Here is a 19,066-nt window from a genome sequence, read left to right on the forward strand (position 1 = left end):
CCTGCGGCCGCCGCACGTGTGCCCCCAGCTCCAAGGTCGTCTCCTGTGGTCGTCGGCCTCGCCTCCCCCTCCGACACCCGTGGCTGTGAGCTGTCTGCAACTTTTTATATATTGGCACTTTTCTTTGGGGTTAAACGGTTTTCTTTGTGTTTAAAAGTTAAACGGCGTTTAGCCGGCCCCCTCGATATATCCCTCGGTGAACGTGACTACTTTTAGCCGTACGGCGGTTTTAAGGAGGGGGGGATGTGGGGATTCACAATCCCCTTCCTCCATTATAACGCCCGCGCGTAATTAACACGCGTGATTACGCGCGCTGGCAGAGAGGTTGGCGGAGGAGAGGGCACGCTGGCCACCCCCCGCCGCCTCCCGGGACTGCGGCGACGCTGCCGCGGGCTTCCCTCTTTCCTGCCGGCGTAACCGGGAGACCTCCTCTCCCGTTCCGTGTCGAGGAGCGCGACTGTAGCAACTCGCTGGGGTTCTTCGGCGAATGGGCGCGCACGCGCGCGGTTCATGATTTCTGCCGAGGAGACCACCGCCGTCACCGAGAATCGCACACTGACCGTAGGCACCGCAACGGGATGTGAGCGAGAAGCTGTGTCAGGTGAGCAGACACTTCCTCTCACCTACTTGACGCGCTTCCCTATTAGGTGGTTGTTATTTCACCCCCGTACGCGGCGTTCGCTCGCTACACGGTGGTTGTTCTTAATTGCTATTCCTTTGCCGTGTACTCGAGCAGTGCAATAAACTCTTGTTCGAGTACGCAACTCGGTGTTTGTCCCCTCTGGCCCGAACCCGCCGCAGTGGCGATTTCTCGCACCGCGGGTTGGGGGTCACAGCTCTGTCTGCTAGGGCTGGCACGTCGGGGCTAGAAGGCGACTGTAGCGTCTAGCCCCCCCGTGGCGCATTCTCTTACGAGAATTAACCCCCATAACAAGTATAACTGTTTCCGGCCCCCTCTGTTATCAAAAGCATGGCCAGAATAACAAAACTTCTGCTATGCCCTCATTATCAACTAGGTTAGCCAGTTGCCACAGGAGCCCCCCCCCCCCAATAAGATTAAAATAAATTCCAATAAATATAGAGCTTTATTATACGAATTATACGAAATTTGCGACTATCAAGGAACTTTCTACACGCAACTGTGTACATGTCTGTAGAAAATAAGCAGTGAAAGACCAATTGTGTCCTTTAGACTTCCATAGATTGCTTGTGTGAAAAAAAATTGTGTTTCACATAGAAATAGCAATTGAGCGGTACCCGAAAGCATCAATTCGGAAACAAGGTTCAGCTCATCCTACTGTACCTGAAAAGAAAGCTGCATGACTGAATCTGGGCTCAGCTTGCTCTTCTTGATGAGGTCCCTGCTGAGGCCGCTATGTATTGTAGCGGCCAACTGCAGGCTGCCCGTCTGCTCTTGATAGTTTTGCTGGGCCTTCTGCACTGCTGACTTCACACTGTCAGTCAAGAGGAAATCTGCATTTTGCAAAAAAAACATAAAAATAAAGGAAGGGCATCACTGCTGTTTTCAGCGATCCTTCAAGAAAAAAGAATGATGTAAATGCCTCGAATAAACGCCAGAAAAAAGGATTTTGCCGGCATAAGAACAAAACGTAGGGTGACAAGACACTGAGCGCATGCCACAATATTTGATTTCTCGCAGCTTAATGTTGGATGCCCATCAATACCTACTGCTTGCAATGAATAGAAGGTGCAGTATTTATGCACAACTAGCATTTTGACATCGCTGGGCATCTGCTGTTAATCCAGAAATGATAGTACAACCCCATCTGCTCCATATATATGATGAACAACTACTGCTATTTACTAGCAATTAGTTACACAGCACGAAATTGTATTCTCAAATGGAGGTTCTGCCATGACATTGCTGGTACCCAAGATAAGGAAATAGAGTTTGCAATCATGCCAGTCTGGAGACTGCTGGTGCACCACCTACACAAGTGAGCTTACAGAACAGTATTGTACCTGCCATGCACGGCTGCTGCCTCACCCTGCAATCGTATGTGCAGTCTGGCGCAATGACACGCCAGTCCATGCTTCGGAGCCACACTGCGTAGATTGATTGATTGGATTTATTTATTTGTTTATTGAGCAGTATTTATTGAGAGGGCATAACATCTCGATCACATTATAAAAATTATCCCTGCTCCTATTGGTGTCCACCAGTCAGAGTCAACCAATAGAAGTGGGGCTAATTGATTGGTGTGTGACAGAGCTTTGACAGGTTTTTGATGTGGTCATTGCATATATTGGCCCCAGTAAACAAAGAAACATGGCACATATTTTAGCCACAAGAATGCACACAACAGTGAAAAATTAGCTGCCAGATGTATCTGCTATCAGCTGTAATGTGACTGGCAAGAAGTGGTGTGAGAATATTCAAAATATCCAAATATTCGGCAACAACCCAATATGTACTGCTAACTTATAAAGCTGACTCTGGCACAGCATTAATATCAGGGAAAAAAAAAGCCATTTGAAGATGATGTCTTAAGTATGTGCCAGGAAGAAAGTATAAAGGCATCCATCTTTGCTGTCGTCTGCATGGTTCACTATGTGGACCAGTCACACTCGGATGCCATGAGACATGGAACTCTTGCGAAACTCCAAAAGTGGCTCTTTTCATATATACCACATTTGATGCAACATATATTTGGACATATCTATAACAAGGTCACATAGTTTATTGGTCCCTTCAAGTTTGTCTTAAAGGAAGTCTACTGTATTTTATTACAATGTGGCAGTATCTATCTGGATATCAATGCAAGCACGGTCATTCCTCCCCGAGGCTCTAGGGTGTAAAAATAACAAAGACAATGCGCACAAATCTGCTATAGAAATTAGCAATTAGTCATTGAAAGACTGGTGGCTAAAAAGCAGGAAGGCGATATTCACGTCCTTTGTCTCCCATTCTTATGCTTGCCTGGCAATCTGGAGTATTGTACAGACATTAATTTTTGGTTGCGTGTTTTATTCTTTGTAATGATGCATAAGGTATTACTATACATGAGTCACTATGAGCTATTTGCCTACAACTGCTACATAATTTATAACTGAATTCTTTTTCTCACCTGCTTCAGTTTCAAGAGCCGAGCGATGGCTGTGACATCAAAGTGGAGTTTAGGTCACGTGAGGGGTGCAAGAACTGCAATAAATTGCTGCCTCACCACTTTAATTTACCTCACCACGACTTTAATCACATGACAAGAACTAGTGATTATATCACAGTTTTTCCATTGCTCACCTGAGCTAGACTCCACTTTGACATCATAGCCATCACCTAGCTGTTGATATTGAAACCAAAACCAGTGAGAATTCAATTGAAGATTATTTAATGCTCGTAAGTGGAAAACGTTGGTGTTCCATGTGCAGTAATGTCTTATACATCATTACAAGGAATAAAAAAAGCAACAAAAAATTATGCATCTACACTCCTTTAATGCAGCTTCACATGGAATCAAACCGAGCCAAGCCACTTCTTAATTTCACATTCCCGGTAGATGCCAAATATCTACTTCTCAACAGTGCTAAGAGCACTGCTGACATGACTGCAATGACATGACTCATATTTTAAGCGCTAGCTCTGTACATTAGTTTGCATTCTTTTGTTGCCACAATTTTTGAATAATAAAAAAATAACATCACTTTACAGTTTAGTTTATGAGGTTTAACGCCCCAAAGTGACTCAGGCTATGAGTGATGCCATAGTAGAGGACTCTGAAAATTTTGACCACCTGGAGTTCTTTACCATGCACTGACATTGCACAGCACACGGGCGCCTAGCTTTTTCGCCTCCATCAAAAAGCGACCACCGCTGCCGAGATTCATCTTGCATTTCTGGCACAGCTGTTGAGCCCCCTAACCACTGCACCACTGCGGCGGGGCACATCACCAGCAAAAGTGACATCTCAGTGCGTGCAGTCGTTGCGTGCATAAACTCAGTTTATATACACATTTGCAGAACACAACACAAAGTGTGCCAACTTACCAAGCCGTTGAATATAGGGCTCAGGGTTGATGTTTGCAGATTGGCCTGGGTGAACACAAGGCCGTTCAGTGCTGTCTGTGTAGACTTCATTGAAGTAGCGCAGAACAGCTACTCCATCACCCCACGAGTGCTCAAAATTAAGAGCCGCGTGGCCCTCTGCCGTCAGAAGAAGTGAAAAGGACTTATCAAACCACCTGTAACAATGCAAGGCCCACTGCTTTTTACCTTGCTCAGCTCCATAGAGGGAAAAAGGCCCAAATTTCACACACACACTTTTCTCTCACACACTAGAAATGCTTCCAATCTTACTTGCTGAGTGCAGTACACTGCTGCCTCCACTCCAACTATTAAGCTTTACCAGGGCACAAAATGTAGTTTACAAGTATGAGAAATACCCAAAAAGTCACCATGCAAATTATCCAAGCCATATTGGTGATCTAGCAATTATTTTTATTTTCGCGAGCAGACTCACAGCGTTTTGCCTAGTGCTTTGTCCCACCATTAATTGACTGCTGATGTTACCCTTACAGTAAGAATGCATTAATCTTACAATCTTCAAGATAGCATTCAGTAATCTCTCTTTGCTATGTCAAACTGTGAAATTAGACTTTTTTTTTTTTCTTTTCAGTGGCCAATGAGAAGTGTACCTGTCTCTCATTTCAAAGGTCCTGTGTTCATTTCCCACCCTCAACCAAATTAATCCAATTTTTTTTTTTCAACTGCATCACTTTCCTTTAGTTATAGAAACTTCCTTCAGAAATTTGGTGTTAATGCAAACATATTTAACTACTAGTTGTTGAATTTTATTTTACCACTGCCATTTTTCGCTCATGGCCAATGCTGCTGCCATTAGATTTTCTGCAACATGGCAACTTCAACACTGTCAGTATAGAATGCAAGCAGGCACATCCGATGATCCTGCTCAGCCTCAGGCACATGCAAGGAACAAAAAAAATGCATTCAGAACCAATTTCAGTATACAATGTTACCACCCACTCACTAAACATGTCATAAATGTACTTTGCTGCGAGCAGTATGATTAATAAATTTGTATCAATTCCGGTTAGGTCACTAAATTTCCTGTAGTTAAAATTTTATGATAAAGATGATTGATTTCAATGGTGCAAAGGGCAGCTTTGGTTAAAGCATGGAAAAATTTAAAACTCCACAAATTCAAAATGAAGGACCTGCATTATTCTACAGCAACACCACAAATAAAGATATTAGAAATTTACTTCTTAAACATGTCTCGCACACTTCAAGTGCACAATGCACCTCCAATGAAATTGAAGGTGATAGTTGCGATCCGACATAAGGTAGAGCTTGGAGTTGTCTTCATTTGACATACTGCCTCCACAGTGACTCAATGGCCTGTCTGATGATGATGCTCCACGAACAATAACTGGCCCTACAAAACCCTTGCCTACCTGCTACTCATTTTCGCTCATGAACGGTCTGAAACCACAACCAAGGCAGGCCCCCAATTCAAATTATTACTTTTACTTTTTGCTTTTATGCTACATGTTCATATTGTTTTCAAAGGGCACCAATATCAAGGCATGACTCTTCCTATTGAGTGGTGTGAAAATGTTGCCAGAGTCGCTGCAGCTGAAGTACTGGTTGCTTGAGCAGATTAGGAAGCATTTCAGGCAACAGCAGAACTTCATTCGTTAAAAGAGAGTATCTATCAAGAGAATTCAGGCAATTAAATTGTTATAATTCCTACTTTACTGTTGGATGTGTCATTTTTTGCAGAACTGTCAAACTATGGGCTGCTCAGGAGAACCCACCTATTGTAGACAGGGCCATGAAGAAAGTGATGCGCTATTTTCTCCTGTTCCGTGCCTTGGAACACATCACTGTCCAGCACGAGCACAAACAAGGCACTGTCTATGCACTGCAGGGTGCTCTCATTGTTGGCAGCCAGGAGTTCCTTGCGCGCACGAGCCCAGTCATCCCGAGGCCCTGCTGTCAGCGCTGACACGGGAACAGCAGGCGGGGGCCGCTTGTCAGCCATGATGCGGCTCAAGCACGCCTGGTAATGCTCGGGCGCAAATAAGCTGCCTGTAACAAATGGCAACGCGCAACTTTAGAAGTGCAAGAAGAGAACAGCGCACCAGACAAATGGGTGCTATTTGAGGTTAACCACAGGCTAACACTCTTTTAAAAAAACAAAATGCAAGAGCAACAGAGACCAACCGCCTGCCACACGACACTTACAAAGTGAGCATAAGCGGCAGTAAGAGGAACTTAATTATTACGAGCTTACATTGCGATGTGCGCATAAATAAAAATCAATTCTCTTTCAAAGGTCAAGCACTGCCTCTTATTTGTTGTAAAAGATTGTGACACAGCTAAAAAGTTTTGCAGGACCCCTTCAAATTATCTTCTTTCAGTTAGACTCACTATTAAATAAAAATCAATTACAAGCCACAGAGATATGCTTTAATACTGATTACATTCAACAGCTTCTTTCAACAGCCATCCATCTGTTCAATGGTGACATAACTTTTGTTGCATGTGCAGGTAATAGGTACAATCCTCATTGAGATTCTGTAACAACTTACTTGGTTGGGTCCCAAACATTTACTGTGCATGGAGCTTTATTTATAATGCAACCCATTCATTTAAACTAATAAAATTTCTCCAGCTTTGACATACTCTTACTTGTGGGCAAAGCAGATACCGCTACTTTACCTTGATTACTGGATTCAAGAAATAATTTGTTGACAACTGCTTTGTTCTCAAGTCACATTATCTTATCGACTTATGGTCCGCTCTACCTTCTTCACAGCACTCTAACATCTTTTTTTTTCAAGTTTGTTCTGAAGATGAAGATGAAAATGGCTTTTATTGATACAGTACCAAGACAACTGAATGGATCAACATCTACATGAACTTCGCAGACTTCGGACGCAAGTAAAAATTCCCACGCAAACAGTAATAACGTTTTGGAAACAGTTTCATTTCTGGTGACATGTCTTTAGAAAATGTGGCAAACACAACATCCAGACAATTAGAAAAAAAGAATTCTTAAAGAGACCCCTTGAGGATTAATTGAAGCTGAACTGCATGGACAGAAAAGGCCACAAAGTAAGGCCCAGGTATCGCCATTACTGGCAGATTCCACAAACATAATGCATGCATTGGCACCCTTCTTTGGGCCGTGGGAATCAGCACAAAACAACAGCTACCTGACCTTTTTGGTGCAGACATCACGAGTGTGAATAGAAATTTGTGACTACAATTATCTCAGAAACAAATGCATCTTTTTCTGTCAGACAAACATAAATACAGCTAGAAGGAGCCACAGAATTAATTTTTACTGATAACAATAAATTGAAATAAGTTACTCTCTGTATCCATTTACTAAATATGCAATGCATTCAGTAAGAGGAACAAAGTGAGCTCCATTTATGTGTCACTAGTGAATAATCAAATAATCAAGTTTCAAACTGTTTAATGTTCATTACCCGCTGATGTATATAGCTACAAATAGTAGTAGTAGATTGGCATACACTGCTGCAACAGGACTATGGTTTCTCTCAGGAAAAACATGTCTGCACCATGTGCTGCACTCACCCTTGTCATCTAAAACTTGCATACTGTGGAAATGGCCATTGCGAATCACCACAATGTGTTTGGAGTCATTCCATACTTGAAGTTTATCCCGACCAATCAGTGGTATGCGTGTGCTTGCAAAGAGATTGCGAAACTGGATCATGTCAAGAGGATAAGCCTTCCAGACCAAGGCGCTCACATACCATGCCAGGGCTTCTGGTAACATTCTGCAAGTCATTGAATGAATAATGAGCTTTCAGTTGAATGTTTGCTTTTCGTAACAGTGCTGATAAGCTTTTACCCAAGGACAGAGAATATACAAACAATTTTAACATTCACACTGCAAAGTTTTTACTCTTCTTTTGTACTTTCCAGCAACTGCAGCATTGCCAATTGCCACCTTATTTTTACCTAACTCTAAATTTGGTTTTACTGCCACTGCTTCTTTTACTATTTGTGTCACTATTTCAGTGAACACACATCGGTGTAAGCGTTTAGTAACACCTAGAGGCCACTGGAGAAACTGCATTGGGAGAATGCGAAAGCATTAGCACTCCTAATCGACGTCTTTGTGCACCCACATGCACAAGTGTTAATTATATAATTACATTTAAATAAAAGCACTACTAATTTCATCATTATTTCCAAGCTGGAATCTTCTCCCCTTTCAGAGATTTATCGAGACACACTTGGAATAACTGCATAGTGAATTAATCTTACTTTAAACTTGATCTGCCAGTTGCTAATCATCTTGGTTACTCCGCCTTGGGTTGGAGTTAAGCCAAGATGAATATTTCTTGAATTCTTTAAAAAAGAATTCTTTGAATTCTTGAGTTCTTCTAGAGCTGCAGATTTTTAATAGTACCTGTAGGACCCAGATAAATGCTCACTATTTTGCTTGTAAGTTGATCAGTACAGCACTTCTATTTAAGATCAGCAAAAAAATGTGCTCTTTCAGTTTTGAAGATTCCTTTTCAACTGAAAAAGGTCAGTATTCTACATAGATACATAGCTGGTTGTGGAGTACGAGTTAAACTCTGTAAAAGTTGAAAATGAATTAATGGGAAGCCAGCGGCACAATGCGATTTGCGGTATTGCTCTGCTAGCTAGCATGCCTCTACAGACTGGGAAGCAACACCTCCTGACCATCTCCTAATTGAGCAATGTTTGTTCACTACCTTCAGCCGCTCAGAATAGTCAAATTTGTCAACAGCAGGTTTGGTTTATGGGGTTTAACGTCCCAAAGCGACTCAGGCTATCTCCAGAAAGTTTGATCATCTGGTGTTTTTTAATGGGCAATGACATCGCACAGCACACGAGCATCCAGATTTTTGCCGCCACCGAAAAGTGGCCAAGAGCCCTAACCACTGCTCCACCCCAGCGAGTTCAACTGTAGGACACTGACACAGAACTACACATGGGTGTCATGAAAAGGTATTATGCTCAGGTTGCCACGAGAAGTGAGCGGCAATACCAATGCTGCCATCAACATGCTGGTCACGTAATGTCCCATCCCCTCATCCAATCATGCATGAGAACCTGACAACATGTAAACTTAGTTCTTAGAAGTAAACTTTCAGATGCATTTTTGTTTGCCAGTTGTCTAGTTTAACTTGATTACTTTTGTAGCGAGATCTACATTGGCCACAGTCTCGCCTTTCGCCGTGCCTGTCTGTCCCTGTCCGTGAATAGAAGAAAAAGAAAAGAAGAAGAAGACAGATAACTTGGTAGTTGGTAGAGGCGAACGACAACAGCAAGTTGCTAGGAGAGAAGGTTTGTTTGAACGTTGTAATGGCAGTGTGGCCTGGAGTTCGCCGTAGAGATGATGTCATACCACTAGAAGTCTTCTACACCCGAACGAGAATGGTCAACGACAAGAGGCAAGGGGTGCTCATACGTGAAGTGATTCCCCTATGGATTTAATAAAGCTGGGACCATAGAGTAAATTACTATGCGCAAAAGCCATGCCTTTACTTTCAATCCGAACCTAAGTGTAGCCATGCAGATTGCTCTCGCGTAACCCTAGGTTTAACCACAAGCTAAACCACAGCTAATGTTTTTTAATGCCGACAACAATTCCTTCCACATGCACAGCTCCAAGTACCCTAAGATAGAGCCCACGCAACTTTTGACCACATAGAATTGCCACATTAAATCACTGAAAAAGATTGAAATTTCCTCATTGAAAATACACATTTGCCAAAAAAAGACCAAAAGTTGCGTTCTGAAATAAAAACAGAAAAAGTATGCCGAATATTAAAAAATAAATAAAGAAGTGCTCAACCATGTTTACATTGCACTACCAGTAGCACAGCAGACAAAAATGGAAGAAATACAGAAAAATCTCGTTACAAGAGACACTCGGTTATAAGAGACACTTGGAAATGGTTTGGTTGGTTTTTCTATGTTTGCCATGTTAACAACATTGCATACAAGAGACATGGTCACAAGAGACACTCTGTTACTAAGGACAACTTTTCAAGGTCCCTTAAGTAATTTTTTCACTATTTATAAGAGACACAACCCAGGCACACTCATGCAATGCAGCTGACTTGTACCAACTCGTATGTGCGACAGTTTAGATTCCCTTAATTAAATTCTGTTTCATATCAGTGTCCTGTTTTGTTGCAATATGTCAGGAACCAAGAAGGAGTGCCTCCTCTTTACTGAGGAGTCAAGATGTTCCTGTTTTTTCACTCACACAGGAATGTCATGACAGTGGCTGAAACAATAACGACATTTTGACTTCCCAGTCAAAAGGAGGTACTCTTTCTTGGTTCTGGCATATTGCAACGGAACAAGACACTGATACCGAACAGAATTTAGACAGTGATACCGAACAGAATTTAGATGGATAACAGAATCTAAACTGTCACACATACGAGTTGATAGGAATTTTTGGTTACAAGAGACCTTGGTTACAAGAGACACCCTTTTGGGTTCCCTTGGGTGTCTCTTGTAACGAGGTTTAACTAATAACAAATGAACTGACTACTGTGAACTATACATTGCAGCTGCTAATAATTTACATTCAGTTGGCAAAGGGTCTGCGCCCATGTTGTCCAATGAGGGAAATTGTCATACTTGATGGTACGCCTGTAGGTGGCTGTATCACTTTTCTTGGGGTCTAGGTGGTACACCATCGGCTCCAGCTGGTTGCTTTGTAGGGACCGGAAGAAGCGCAATGATGAGATCACCATGTTGCTTGCACGGACAACCTGTGTAAAAACACAGTACAATGCTCAAGAAATGCATGGTTCAGCCATGCATTTCTACAAGAGTGACCAAAAAGTCAGCCCCTGACAGTGATAAAGAGAGCACAGTACACCTTTCTTTTGAACTAAAGCTTTGGATAACACTTTTGAATAATGTCAAGACAAAAGCAAATGAATGTATTCAAAAACAAAAGTGATACATGATAATGGGCAACTTGTAAGGAAAGGCAAATGACTAAAACTGAGTTATATACACAATAGACTAGATTTGCAAAAAAAAAAGTAAATTATTCTGTATAAAGTACAGTAACTTTGAAATCCAAGAAACTTAAGCAGCTACCAAGCCTACTAATGCTGCAATTAGAGAGCACTTGATAAAAGGGCATCCTACATTTATCTCTCTTGCATCTGTGCTCTTACTCTGGTCTTCCGAGTGCGCTGAACCATTGCGCTTTGAGGATGCTTCACTGCACTCGGAAGACCAGAGTAAGAGTTTAAAGTTCGCACAGTTTAAAGTTTGTGCAGTGAAGCACCTTAATAAAAGCGACAACACTGTTTGTGGAGAGGCACTACTGCGTTGCTCTGCGATAAGATCACGGAGGCAGTTACGATCTCGGAGCTTTTCTTCTGCACTCCCAACAGCATGTGCACAACAAAGTGTTGGATGAAACCTCGAGATTAGAATTCATCTCAAATGTGTAGATAACCATATTCCAGGTGTTCATTATGTAAAATTACTCCAATGCAAACAGGTTTTGGCAATTGTTTTTAAATGGTAAATTTGATAATTTGAACTTTCAGATAATTTGAAAACTTTTCCAGGTCCCTCGAAGGGCACATTAATGAGATTTTACTGTATTACCCCACGCCTCGTTAGCATACAGTCGTGATTACTACATTATATGAAAGAAAAGCCCACCTAACATACGCATAAAGCCATGCTTTAATCAAGCCGTATGAACATCGAGAGTTGTCCACTCTAGGCGAACACTAGAGAAAGTCATCGCTCCCAGTGAAGCGCCATTGCGTCTGATACAGTCACAGACTGAAAATAAGCCATGCAGCACAGATCAATCTGGTGGTGATACTTCGCATAAGACAGCCTGTCACCTCACTTCGATGCATGGCCAGGTGAGACACAATAGTGCTCCAGAGAGAGCAGCCACACACTCGCGCGTTCTTTCTAAGAGTGGACAACACTGTACATGCCTGTATGGCATTGGGAGCAGCATGATGTTTAACTCAAGATCCAGTGGTCCGGATTCCAATCTCAACCTCCAGTCTCAAAGGCAAAGCCCGAATTGGTTGTGCCTGCCAACTCGGCCATGTCATGTGGTCTTGAGACGTCACACAACCATACCACCAGTCAGTGCACGACCATGTCACTTGCCAACTACCACCTGCCAGTCACGTCTGTGATTTTTTTGGAAATGTAACCTTTGTGATATAGCAAAGAACGAATGAAAACCAAAGCTTCATAAAAGAGATCGAGAACAACCATAGAAGAGTGCAGCTTACAAAGAGGTACTAATATGTCACCTGATCCATGTATGCTGGCCGCACGTCATCCTTCCATGACATAAACGGGTTGAAATTGAGTGGCAGTGGTTTGCGAGAAGTTAGGTACATGTCAAACCAAGGACCTAGGTGGGGAAGAAGAAATAAAAGTTTTGATACATGAAGGCAAGTGTTTTGAGCTTGAGGGGTGCTATAAACAGTCTACTATATACGACTGAAAAGCAAAAAACGTAACCTGAAGAAACCAAGTATTATTGTCTTTGCTGTTAGGTTCCTTCTGAAACTCGTGCTATTTCATGCTAGTGTGAGCCCACTGTCCGAATTTCCTAATCAGCATGTAGTCGTATACGGTTACCTAACATCAAAACCTACGGTAGATTTTAAGAAATAGAGTGTCCCTTGCAAGGATGCTACCTAGTTGCCCATGCCAGCTTTTTACATTTGCCAGGTGCACCTAGTAATTAAGAGAACACATTTTCATATCACGATTCCTGCCCTCAATAAGGGCTCAAAATCCGTTAAGGCTCATTCTATATTAAGCACGTTTAGATTGCTGATGGGTCGATGAGATCAGGAAGTTTTCAGGGATCAAATGGATGCAGCTGGCCACAGGACTGAGTTTACTGGAGGGATATGGGAGAGGCCTTTGCCTTGGTGATGATGATGATGTCACTGCTGCATCAAGATATGGTCATAAAGCCTTCGTTTGCACTGGCAAATCATATGTAAAGTAGACTGGATGTGTTATATCAAGTTAGATGATGTAGGGTGCTGGCAAAATTTTAATCAAAGCTTAAGCGTCAATGGTAGCCGTTGTTTTGGAACAGTCTGAAGCAGGCATGTGCTTGAGCTAGCATGAGCTAGGGTGCACTGTGAGCTTCACCATGAGCGTGGACATCGCAGCAGATCATTATACGAGTTCTAAAATGAACTGATCATGCCCACATTATTAGAATGAACTTAGAAAAGCTAGACAAGCCAGACCTTGTATGAGGAAAAAGAGAATATATAAAGAACTCAAAAAGTGCAATCATCAATGCAAGTAACCATGGCATGGAAATTATATGCATTCAAGAATGCACTGTCCAAAGCCAAAATAGCTTCAAAATGATAGCATGGACTACCCACAGACCTGAGATGTAGCTGGTGTGCTTGTTTGCCTTGTCTCTCTTTCTCAGCAGCTGGTCCAATTCTGGCAAAAGTGAATATAGCACATGACATGATGGCACAGAACTTAGGAACTTCACAGACACAAGAAGTAATTAAAATCCATTAATGGTAGTTGTACCAACAAGAACAAGTTCAAATGCAAACAAATAATTAGGAAGCACTAGGCAAAGGCAATGAACGTCTGCCACATGCTGGAGGCAAGCATGAGCAAAGGAAGGTGACACAGGACAGGTAAAGCAGGATGCTGTTTGTTCTGTTCAGCTGGCATCGAGGTTACCTTCTCTTTTGATTCATCTGCGATTGCACAGCTAAAAATTAAGCTAGACAAAAAAGAAAGCTGTACAGGGCTCATAGCTTCGGGGAAGCTGTACCCAAGAAAACCACACTGAAAACATTTTTACCTTAAAACTACAGCAGATGGAAGGTTGGGAAAATGCAATGCCACTTTTGTGAACATTTCAGCTCAAAAGCGAGTGATCATTTGGTAAAGCTTCATTTGGCTCTCTATCCTGCTTATAATCTGAAATTTTAATCAGGAAAAATGATGAGGAAGCCGAAGGGTTCGAGCTCAATCAAAGCTAGATTACCATGAACATACATTTGGCCTGTGCTTTTACGAACAAACATCCTCACTTGCAGTTAATATCTTTTTATAAAAAAACCTAACTAATTGAGAAGAACCTGCAGTTGATGTCATTTCCTGTTGGGTGTCAAAGTTTTTTTTTCTTTTTTTTCAATAGCACAATAATGTCACACTTGTGAAAAATCAACTAGCCCCATTTGAAATCCTCATAATGTTAACTAGTTCACTATTTTGTGTTAAAAGTGAGTGATACGCAGTTAAATATACATGCACATTTTGAAGCAACTGGAACATCTGAATAGATCTTCCATTTGGCTCACTTGCAATTATGGTTGGCACTGCAATTGTTTGCAAACAAACAATTGTGAATCTTATAATTCAAACGTCTAATTGGCACACAAGTCTTCTTTCTTTTTACTGGGACACCACTTGCAATCTCAATAACCAAATGGAAAGTCAAACTGATTTTGCAGATACCAGTTGGATTATCCCATATGGCAATTGGATAATTATCAAACTTTATACAGTGGGCTAGCTAGTCTTCAGTCATCTTGATGTATAGGTGCGCTAACAAATTACATAGGGACAGTATAAAACACAAGCCCGAACTAGCACCTACACTTCATTTTCACCAACACATAAAAACCAAATAAAAAACAGTGAAACCAAAAGAGAAAACACTTTGTGTTTGATTGCGGCACGTCTTATAGTTGTGCTGTATTTTACTGTGCTACTGTCGCTCTTGCAGCACTCTTCACAAAGAGTTGTCTGAAGCTGTTAGTGTGCATGCATGCAGTATCAGAACTGCTGGGTCTGGTCCCTCAATGCCGTTATGTATTGGTTATTATAATGATAAAATAAAATTATTAATATGTTTGTGCTGAACATACATTAGATAAAAATAGCGTTAAGAACACTGCATTAACATTTGACTGGAACAAAAAGTAACACATACCTGATGCGGTGCCGCATCACATATACATACATATACATATATACCGCAGAACAACAACTGAATGATATGATATGGTGTTTCTGCACAATAATGGCACTCAGGTTCTTGCTAGACCCTAGTCATGTGAGAAGGAACCACAGCTTCCATTGAGGAAATGCTCCAGTCGTATTTGTGTACAAAGTGGCTGAAAATCTTAAGAGGCACAGACATTCAGGCATCCAACCTGTCAATTAACCCTCATGTACTAGAGGCCAAGTTTGCCTCCAGCAAAAAAGGTCAATTCCAAAGTCAGATGATGGTTCGCTTAAATTTGTTTTCATGAGCAATATGCCTATACAAGAGGCATTCTTGTTATTTTTTGCTTTATATTACCGCATATAAACTTGCACAATGAGAATGTATGTCTAGTATTGCAAATCCATGCTGACCTGAACCTTCCTTATTTTTGAAAGCACTGACAATATCATTAGTTTTCTTTAGTTCTTCTTCAGTAACCAGAGGTTCCAGTGCCCGCAGGTACCGTTCACAAGTCTTTTCCAGTTTTGGAATCGGCAGTCGTGGAAGGCTCTTCTGAAAATGCATGGTGGGCAAAACGCTGCGTTCCAGGAACTGGTAGTCATCAGAGCAATAGTCCGGTAACCTGAAACCGCGCACCAGACACTTAATATACATATTATGACATGGTACAGTTACGCCGCAATTTCGGAGCGTCGCGGTGTAATATCAAAGACAGCAGGGCCATTTGTTTAACCTACACCAGCTACACCAGTGTAGCTGGTGTAGATTAAACAAATGGCCCTAGCATCAACAAATCGCCGTTTAGCACGTGCGGCATGCCTGTGTAACGAGTTCCCAACCGTAGTTGGGTGCGTCAATACATAACAATACGACCGGTGAACATGCATGAACACACGTACGGATGACCCACTAATTACACACGCAAGGGGTATCACGAGTTATTAATGACTCACCTAGATGCTTTGGTAGATGCTGAGCGCCAGTACACCGGTGAGCGATGCTTTTTCTCTTGCATGCGCACAGAGGCTGGCAGCGCAACTTTCTTGCACACTGTCAAATTTCGGGCTTGTAATGTGCGGTTGCAAACATCTGATGCTCCTAGAAACTGACAAGCTCTGAGCGTTGCTGCCATGTTTTTAGCATTTGCTGCAATAGAGTATGTATACGTGCAATAAGCTTGACGAATGATCAATTGCTACAGAGCTCACAACAAGCCCGAGCAACTTTTTTAACGAAAGCTTCCTGGTTCGTGAAGACTGCACACTCTGAGTCTTCGAAGCAGAAGCTCCCAAGAAACTACTCGCCTTCAAGTTACGTATTACATACATCAAACGAGCACCTTGTTCATAACTAATTGGAAAGAGCCGAACAAGCGATCCAACCTGTCAAACAGTTTTCTTGTCCTTGCTTCTCAGAACTGCAATGGACCGAAACGCCAGTTTCGCCAGTTTCGCTTCCGCGATTGACCGCTCGCTTCAAAAGGAAAAGCCACAATGTCAACTAGTGGCGCCAGCTTTTCCGTTAGCCAACTATGTCAAGCCAAGCCAAGCATAGATTCATTTGTCATGGTCGTGCGCAGATGTGCAGTACGCGCACGTGTTTAATTCAAAGTGTTGCTACGGCGGTGAAACTCATGACAAGTGCATATTGTATCATAACCGACTGACCTGTAACATGGTTAACAGGTCCAGCGACATGAGTGGCTGCTTGATTTCCAATTATGACTTGCCCTCTGCTGTCTCGCGTCTGTGTGAACGCATAGGGAAACCATGCCGCGGGTTACATCAATGGCTGTCAAAGGAGGTAAGTTGAAGATTGCTCTTAAATTTATCGTGCATCCCTTAGAAGTAACAGAGAAAGAAGCATATCCATGAACTTTGAAATGTTTTCGATGTGAGCTGCGGTGGACGAGCTTCTCAATCGTTTCTCAATGGCGGTGACGGTTGGTTGTCATGCTCCCGTCGATACTTGCAGACGAAATAAGCAGCAGTCGTGTCTTATGACAAGGTTGTTGCCGTAAGGTTATGTTTAAAATTGCTTTGCAGACTTGGAGTCTGCTGTCGCAACGTATGAGCTACGATCGCGGTGGCCACTGGCGAGTTGGTGGTTTCGCGTTAGGCCCGTGGAGCGTTAAGGGCCCGTGGCGCGTTAAGGCAGATTTAAGAAAATCCGGTGTTCGCGCTGTGAGCGAAAAATCACGAGCAGGCCTCTTGTGTCTTCGAAGTGAATGCGAACTGATGATTAAAACTGTACTAATTTATTCTATCGCATTCACATTTGTACGAACTCCGGTTACGGAGCGCGTCCGCCGTTTTTCCTCTCCTTCGCCTTCTTCATGTGCCTGTGTTTTTTTTTTTTGTTTTTTTTTTTGTTTTCACAAATTTCTTGGCTTCTAGTTTCAGGCAGCGCGACTTACGAGGTCGAACTCCGCCTAGAGCCGCGATGGCCGATGACAAAAGAGATGGCTAACGAACTGCTATTCACTTTGACATGTGTTGTTAAGATGCACGTGCATTCAGCGTTTCGCTCACGCTTGGATTTATGAGGTCTGAGGAGACAGGATGCACACATGCGACTTCTTTCTCTTCTATGTCTATTTACCTGTCTGTAGTGCTTGCCATTTTAAAACATGATTGACAACCAACTAACCGAGTTCACCACATGATTGCATTTATTGGTAGATAATTCTTGTGTTATAAGGCTGTGAGGATCAAACACTGCCTACTAAAACAATTTCAGCTGTTGGGGCCACCAACATGCAACAGAATATGAGCATGTTAGCATTTTTGTATTCTCTCTTCCAACACATATGTAGTAGACTTGTGGCTGAGACCGAGCTGCCAACTCAGCTTCTCCTTTCATATGGGAGGGTGATATCAGACAGCCTTCCAGGACCCCTGCATTCACATTACCCCTAGGCCACACAGGCACGTTGATACGGCTTGGTTAAAGCAGGGCCTTCCTTATATGTGGGCTGGTTGACTACCCTGTGCTGATGATGATGATGGTGGATTTTAATGGCGCACGGCGTCTCAGGCCAAAGAGACCCTGTGCTATCGAGTCATATGTTTAAAGGCGGAGATTAAGTGTCCCTCATAATTCGGCCACAGGTGTAGCAAGACAAGTGTATCAAGACAAAACAAGTTTCCACTTCCATCCAGGTTTAGCCAGACCTAAACCACAGCTCATTTTTTTAACACTGCATTAGCTCTCTTGATGTAACATTTATGGAAAATACTACTGGCATTGCTTCTTGCCATTTGCAGAGAAAGGCCACTTAGTGGGAATTAATGCCAGATACCAAAGGCAGATTAGTGGCCTATCATGGCCACCAGTGGCCTATGAAATTTTCAGTGACGCCAGCTGTAATAGCTTCAGTTTTGTTCTCACAAGTTGAATTGAGCTTTTGTATGCTACAGGTGGGATTAGCCTTGCTTATTCTGCCTCTTTACATTTTTACTGATGGTTCTGCAGACAAGGTCAGAAAATCTAGCTCAGTGGCTTTTTACATTCCTTCTACGGACTATATGTGGTCTGCACGCTTTACTGAAGTTGTGTCCTCCACAACGGCCGAAAGTGTTTCTATTGAGGTGGCTTTACGGAAGCTAGGGCCTTGTCCAGCTCAATCTGTTGTCATCCTAACAGATTCAAAATCTGCCCTTCAAAGGTTAGAGCGCGGTTTCCCTACTGATGCCTTGTCTATTAGCTCTCTATGCTTGGTGCAGAACCTGCACAGCAGAGGCTTTACATTTCCAGTGGGTGCCCTCACGCATAGGTGTCAGAGGAAATGAGGTGGCAGACAGTCTCGCCCATAAAGCACTGCCAGGTACTTCCTTAAAAAAAAGTCCCTCGAGATAAAAAAAGACTGTTCAGAGAAACGGTACTCAACCATTTTAGTACCCTGTGGAGTGCGCCCCACAAGCCATGTGTGACATAGGGACTGAAAAACATCAGGCCACTCTGCTACATCAAATTCGCACAGGCTCTGCTCGTACTCCTGCTTGGATGCATAAGACGGGCGTGGCATCGTCTCCACTATG

At 42.6% G+C, this 19,066-nt stretch overlaps 2 protein-coding genes across 7 annotated transcripts in view; one reads left to right on the forward strand and one right to left on the reverse strand.

Annotated features, from left to right (window-relative positions):
• CPT2 (Carnitine palmitoyltransferase 2) overlaps positions 1-16,546 on the reverse strand; it is a 26,684-nt gene extending 10,138 nt beyond the window's left edge. For 2 of the 4 annotated variants that reach the window (XM_084581567.1, XM_084581659.1), the window contains exons 1-11: positions 16,409-16,546; positions 15,980-16,172; positions 15,437-15,648; positions 13,433-13,492; positions 12,322-12,425; positions 10,652-10,785; positions 7,589-7,794; positions 5,797-6,070; positions 4,007-4,200; positions 1,984-2,067; positions 1,304-1,473 (exon numbers count right to left, since the gene is read on the reverse strand). In XM_084581567.1, coding sequence (XP_084437693.1) covers positions 1,304-1,473; positions 1,984-2,067; positions 4,007-4,200; positions 5,797-6,070; positions 7,589-7,794; positions 10,652-10,785; positions 12,322-12,425; positions 13,433-13,492; positions 15,437-15,648; positions 15,980-16,158 — 1,617 coding nt within the window. In that variant the 5' untranslated portion in view covers positions 16,159-16,172; positions 16,409-16,546. Of the gene's footprint in view, positions 1-1,303; positions 1,474-1,983; positions 2,068-4,006; positions 4,201-5,796; positions 6,071-7,588; positions 7,795-10,651; positions 10,786-12,321; positions 12,426-13,432; positions 13,493-15,436; positions 15,649-15,979; positions 16,375-16,408 lie in introns of those variants that run through there. The other 2 variants (XM_084581627.1, XM_084581591.1) reach the window with 2 other exon arrangements.
• An 8-nt stretch (positions 16,547-16,554) lies between these two features.
• LOC146207283 (midasin) overlaps positions 16,555-19,066 on the forward strand; it is a 261,721-nt gene continuing 259,209 nt past the window's right edge. For 2 of the 3 annotated variants that reach the window (XM_084581150.1, XM_084581196.1), the window contains exon 1: positions 16,556-16,829. In XM_084581150.1, coding sequence (XP_084437276.1) covers positions 16,701-16,829 — 129 coding nt within the window. In that variant the 5' untranslated portion in view covers positions 16,556-16,700. Of the gene's footprint in view, positions 16,830-19,066 lie in introns of all 3 variants that reach the window. The other variant, XM_084581249.1, reaches the window with a different exon arrangement.

Source organism: Amblyomma maculatum, chromosome 1 (assembly GCF_055883805.1).
Source record: "Amblyomma maculatum isolate TAMU_Amacu chromosome 1, ASM5588380v1, whole genome shotgun sequence".
In the NCBI taxonomy this organism is placed as follows: Eukaryota; Metazoa; Arthropoda; class Arachnida; order Ixodida; family Ixodidae; genus Amblyomma; species Amblyomma maculatum.